The sequence below is a fragment of the Uranotaenia lowii genome, chromosome 3 (assembly GCF_029784155.1).
Source record: "Uranotaenia lowii strain MFRU-FL chromosome 3, ASM2978415v1, whole genome shotgun sequence".
In the NCBI taxonomy this organism is placed as follows: domain Eukaryota; kingdom Metazoa; phylum Arthropoda; class Insecta; order Diptera; family Culicidae; genus Uranotaenia; species Uranotaenia lowii.
Window position 1 is genome coordinate 234478050 of NC_073693.1, and position 6309 is coordinate 234484358.

The window sequence follows — 6309 nt, forward strand, 5'->3', positions numbered from 1 at the left end:
CTTAGAACTATATGGTGTGAGTGTGCAGTGTTGTCAATTCAATGTTTTGTGTTGTGTGTTGTGTGAAATTGTGTTCGGTGAAATTCATGTTTGTGTGTAGATAATATTTACATAGAATTTCTTCCCTTAAAGCTATTTCACTTCACATTCGTATTTTATAGTATTTTTTCGTATTTTCTTTGTAATTCATTGATGTCTTCGTATTTTATCGTAATTAATTGTTGTGGACCGCTGTTCATTGTGACTGCGCCGGAACATGCCGCCCCCCTTGAAATGTTCATTTCAACAGCATCTCGATTGGAAGGAACGGCTGTCGCGATGTGTACTGCAATGGAACCTAGGATGATTACTCGTCGTTGTCGTCGTCGGAACCAATCTCGCTGTTCGGAGCCAAAAGTTGAGCAGCGGCCGGAAGTGTGGATGGAGCCTGAAGATCAATTGTGGGAGATGGTTGGGGAGTGCAGCTCGGAGCGGAAGGCTGACGCTCGGATTCCGTGACTGTGGAGGCTTCGCAATGTGGGAGCGGGCACATTTTGCGGATTGAGCAACGGCGGATTTGGTTTCCATCACACAGCACGTCTGCAACTCTGCCACACGCATCGTCGCCAACAATCGTCTTCAGGACTCGAGCGATGGGCCATTTCGTAGGAGGCAAGTTGTTGTCTTCGACCAGAACCATGTCACCGACGGCTAGATTCGGGTGTTTACCGGGCCATTTTTGGAGACGCTGTAGAGTGGGCAAGTATTCTACGTACCAGCGATCCCAAAGCGTTTGGAGAACACGCTGTTGGTCTTGCCAGCGGGACAGGTGATTGGAGGGTAACGAGGTAAGGTTTGGTTCGGGAAGAGCTAGGATTGGACCACCGATTAGGAAATGGCCTGGAGTTAGGGCCTCGAGGTCTGTGGGATCGTTGGAACGGGGAGTAAGCGGCCGGGAATTGAGGCACGCTTCGATTTGTGCGACCGTAGTGGTCATTTCCTCTTGCGTCTGAAGGACATCAAGAGTCACGCGATGTAGGTGATGTTTCACGGACTTGACGCAAGCTTCCCACAACCCTCCAAAGGTGGGTGAGCGTGGTGGGATGAAATGGAAAGCGATTCCCATTCGGGCTGTTGTTCTGGCAATCTCGGACTGATGCCGTTGCGACAGGAAGAGAACACGAAGTTCTTCCAGCTGGTTCTTGGCGCCGACGAAATTCGTGGCGTTGTCGCAGTAAATATCTGATGGACGTCGTCTCCGGGAGCAGAATCGTTTCAGCGCTGCGATGAAAGCGTCGGATGTGAGGCTCATTACCAGTTCGAGATGTGCGGCCTTGGTAACCATGCAAACGAAGACGCAAATATAGGATTTGATTGGGCCCTGTTTGCGAGGAGGTTTCAAGTACACTGGACCCATGAAATCAACTCCGGTACTGGTGAATGGAAGCGATGGTGTAACGCGTACAGCAGGAAGATGTGCCATAACTTGCTGAGCGAATCTCGGTTTGTTGCGGAAACAGACGATGCATTGGTGGACTGTATTACGGGCTTTATTTGGACCATCTATTGGCCAGTAACGACGACGCTGCCAATAGATGAGAAGGTCCTGCGTGAAGCGTTTCTTCATGGGCGTCGAGGAAGATAAGATCCGTGATGAAATGCTTCTTCGGAATGAGAAATGGATATTTTCGGTCGAATGGAATTGGAGCGTTTTTGAGGCGACCTCCCACACGAATCAACTGTTCATTTTGGTCCATGAACGGGCGAAGTTTCAGCAACGGAGATTTCTGCGAAACGGTCGAGCCTTGCCGTAAACGTTTGTGATCTTCAGCGAACTCTTCGAGCTGCACGCATTGCAGAAGTGACAGCTCTGCCGAACGAATCTCGGAAGGTGCCAGAAATCCCACGGTGCGTGCATGTTCCAATAATTTACAGTTGTTCATGAAACGCTTGCAAAGGGCGATGATTCGAAGTAGGCGGTAGTAGCTATCAAAATAGCCCAACGTTTCTCGGGTCCAGGACTCTTGGTGAGTGCAAACTGCGGAAATAGGAACGGATTTCCTTTTCTCGGTGTCTACTTCTGGCGGCGGCTGGGTTTTCCAGGAATACGCGGACGCAGGCCAATGTTGAGGAGGACGAAGCAGCCATTTTGGACCATTCCACCACAATTCATTGCCAACGATGGATTCTGGAGTCAAACCACGCGAAATGTGGTCAGCCGGATTGTCTTCAGTAGGCACATGCAGCCAAGTAGCGGTCTCAGTTAACTGCTGAATCTGCGAAACCCGATTGGCGACGAAGGAATTCCAATTCGATGGATCGCGCGAAATCCAGTGCAGCGTGATTGTAGAATCTGACCACAGAAACCGGGGACATTGGAGTTGAAGGCTCTCCAGCAGTTGATTCTGTAGATTAGCCAAACGAAGACCAGCACACAACTCCAGACGTGCGAGGGTAGGTCTACGCTTCTCAGTTGGGGCAACCCTGGATTTTGCTGTCATAAGGCGGACAGTGACTGCACCCGATGCGGATATCGAACGAAGGTAGATGCAGGCACCGTATGCACGCAGCGAAGCATCAGCAAACCCATGAAGCTCTAAAGTGGCTAGCTTCTCCGTCAACACGAAGCGAGGAATCGAAAGCTGCGACAAAATCGGGAGCTGCGATGATATCTCCATCCACTGGTCGGAAATACTTGTGGGAACCGGATCATCCCAGCCTAACTGCATTTCCCAAAGGAGCTGGATCAGCATTTTCGCACGAACAATCACCGGACCAACTAACCCTAGCGGATCGAACAAGCTGCAGATATGCGACAGGATATTTCGCTTGGTCGAAGGGACGTCTGGCCATTCAGGAACTTTGAACAGAAGCTCATCGGAGGTAAGCTTCCAAAATAAGCCGAGTGCTTTGATTGGAGACGAACGATCAAGTTCCAAAACGGAGGCCTGTTCTCGAAGCTCTGCTGGAAACTGCTCAACTACTTCTGGAACATTGGATGCGTATTTACAGAGAGGAAAACCACCGGAATTCAGCATCAGAGACGTCTCTCGTATAGCTGCAACTGCTTCCTCCACTGTGTCGAAGCCACGCATAACGTCGTCAACGTAGAAACCTTGTTTCACTACGGGAACTGCTTTCGGAAACTTCTGGGCTTCATCGTCGGCTATTTGCTGCAGACATCGTGTTGCCAGGTACGGTGCGGTTGTGGTGCCATAGGTGACCGTCGTAAGCTCGTACGTACGAAGTGGTTCTGAAGAAGATTTACGCCAGAGAATCCGCTGATAAGCCCGATCTTCCTCTGCTACCCAGATTTGGCGGTACATTTTCGTAACGTCAGCTGTTACGACCACAGAATGCATCCGAAACCGTAGAATGATCGAAATCATGTCATCCTGAACAGTTGGACCCTTCAGCAGCAAGTCGTTGAGGCTAAAACCCGAAGTGGTTTTGCAGGAACCGTCGAACACTACTCGCAGCTTCGTAGAAGAACTGTCCGGCTTGAAAACAGCATGATGTGGCAAATAGAAATGGCGACCCGGAGCATCCTCGACAGCATCAACCAATTTCATATGTCCAAGCGCAAGATATTCGGACATGAACGAGGAATATTGTGCCTTGAGATCGGAATTCTGCTCAAGACGTTTTTCGAGGCAGTAGAATCGACGAGTGGCGATAGCACGCGAATTTCCCAGCTGACCGATAAGTTCCGGTTTTTTGGGCAGGCTAACGATGTAACGTCCGGAATCATCCCTGCGAGTTGTTGATTCGAAGTGGTTCTCACAAAGGCGCTCCTCAACTGACAACGTAGAATTTGTCTGGCACATTTCAAGCTCCCAAAATCTGCTAACGCTCTGCTCAAGATCGTGGAACGTCGACAGGTTACAATGGACCCGAACTTCATCCGCATTGGAACCGCTGTCGTGAAAACCGGATACGAGCCAACCAAACACCGAATTCTGGAGCATCGGTTTTCCGTCGCCAAGTTTGGAGTGACCGCTTCGCAAGAGCTCGAAGAAAACCCGTGCACCAATCACCATATCGATGGGACCACGCGTAGCAAACGATGGATCGGCGAGACGAATGTTCTCCGGAATGGCCCAATCGTTAACATCGATGGTGCAAGTTGGAAGATCGCTGGTCACCTTATCCATCACAATAAACTCCAGCGGAACTCGGAAGTTGTTGAACCGTGAGGCAACCGTAGCGACAGTCGAAAACAGCGAAACTGCAGAAATATTTCCACCAATGCCAGCGATCTCTGTGTTACCAGGAGTCTTCCGCGAATTCAGAAGACGACGAAACCTTTCAGTCATGAGATTCGGCTGCGAAGCGCTATCAAGCAGAACTCGAGCGAGGAACGAAGTACCCTTTGGACCGAGGACTTTGACAACAGCAGTGGCGAGAAATACTTGGTTCGAAGGGGAGAGGTCGAGACGTTTGGTCCCCGAGTGCGTATTGGCGGAGAGGCTGAGAGGAACAGGAAGCGAACTATCGACACCAGCGAAATTGGAAACGGAAGACTGCTTCGGAACTTGATTTGTGCCGGATCCTCTTGCTTTATCCACATCTGGATTGTGTAGTAGCGTGTGATGCTTGGTTCCGCATACTCGGCAGGCTCCGTACTTACAGGTAGCGAACGAATGCTTTCCAAAGAGGCAGTTGACACACAATCCAGATTTTTTCACGATCGCAGCACGTTGAGTAACCGGCATGTGTTTGAACTGCTCGCAGAAATACAAACGATGTCCCTTCCCGCACGCCGCACAGTTGTCGTTGGATTTGACGTCGGTAGCAGCATTCACGCTCTGGAGATTGGGTCTGGAGTCACGCACTGGTCGATCGGACTGCAACGTCTCTAGCTCCATCACGTACTCACGGATAAACTTGATCAGCTCGTCGTACGTCGGCATCTTTTTTTTATCCGCTGCTCGCTGCCACTCGCGAAGCGTGTTGTGATCCAGCCGCGCTGACACCATGTGCACCAGAAGTGAACTCCAGCCTTTCGTGTTCTCGCCCAGCTTCTCCAAAACTCCTAAGTTGTTCTCGAAGTCGCCGACCAAACTTGTCAATTCCCGTGGACATTCCTTGCGCACCTTTTCCACTTTGAACAACGCCTCAATGTGACTGCGTACCAGGATGTTCAAGTTCTGATACCGATCAGTCAACATTTTCAGCGCCACTGAATAATTGTTACCCGTTACAGACATTTTCTCAACAAGTTTCAATGCCTCTCCTCGAAGAGTCGACTTGAGGTAGTGAAACTTCTGCACATCTGATAACTCTGCGTTGTTATATACTAACGAGTCGAACGTGTCGTAGTACGAAAACCACCGTAAAATACTGCCACTGAATTCCGGCAGTTTAATATCCGGCAACTTCAGGGCCCGAAAAGAATGACCCGATGAACCTGACAATGGTGCTGGCGTGCGGGGTACCTCTAGCGATGCGTAAAACGCTTTAAGCGTGAAGTAATCCTCCTCAAAAGCAGCCATATCCTTGGGGAAATCTATCTCAGTATTTTCCTCCTCCTCAAGGCTCTCAAGATTCAATGAGGCTTGGCAAAATTTCTTATAATTACTCTCAAGAGCATTTTTTCGAGCTAAAGCTTGCTCAACTTGCGTATCCGGATCGAAATTTTGCATGAAATTCATGGCTCGTTCCATTGAATCTCGAGCCTGGCGATAAATCACCAAGTTTTTCTTAAACTCCACTTCTTTCTTCATCGCTTAGCGGAAAAAATTCAAAAAAAACCGCAAAATACCGAAAAAATATTTTTTTTTTGTTTTCAAATATTTTCCAGTGGTACTGAGAGGGTTAAATTACCCGAAAAATCGATAATCGCAATCGATCCGCAAAAATTCAAAAATAAAAAAAACTTTCAAAAATATTTTTGAATTAGGCACTTTTTGTGCTACTGGGACTTGAAGGGTTAATAGTGAGCTCTAATTTGATCTTCTATGGCCTACAGCAATGGCCGACGAACAATATTCGATGATCAAAAAATATCCGAAACATGCACCAATTGTGCTAACTTTTCACTTGGAACCGTTTCCGGCTAAAGAATAGTGGGCATATGACTTACCGGACCGGTCCAACCTACGGTTTGTTGATGTTGACAAATCGGAAAAAAATCACCCGGGATGTTTCCAACGAAGTTCGAAATGTTCCGTCGGATGTCGAATTTCCCAAAAAAAAGCCTCAATCACGCACTCGGGACCGATGACCAACCCCCCTTTCAGGATTGCTGTTGGTTCCGCGGTGATTGATTGCTGCTGCTGCTGGTGCTGATGAGCAAATTAATTGCTTCTGCTGCTGCTGATCGATGAA

At 48.7% G+C, this 6309-nt stretch overlaps 2 protein-coding genes across 2 annotated transcripts; both read right to left on the reverse strand.

Annotated features, from left to right (window-relative positions):
- Positions 1 to 346: 346 nt before the first annotated feature.
- LOC129753187 (uncharacterized) lies at positions 347 to 1462 on the reverse strand. The gene has a single exon (XM_055748986.1). The coding sequence runs from the start codon at positions 1460 to 1462 to the stop codon at positions 347 to 349; it is 1116 nt and encodes a 371-aa protein (XP_055604961.1).
- Positions 1463 to 1529: 67 nt separating this feature from the next.
- LOC129753188 (uncharacterized) lies at positions 1530 to 5705 on the reverse strand. Its single transcript, XM_055748987.1, has one exon. The coding sequence runs from the start codon at positions 5703 to 5705 to the stop codon at positions 1530 to 1532; it is 4176 nt and encodes a 1391-aa protein (XP_055604962.1).
- Between the last annotated feature and the right edge of the window lie 604 nt (positions 5706 to 6309).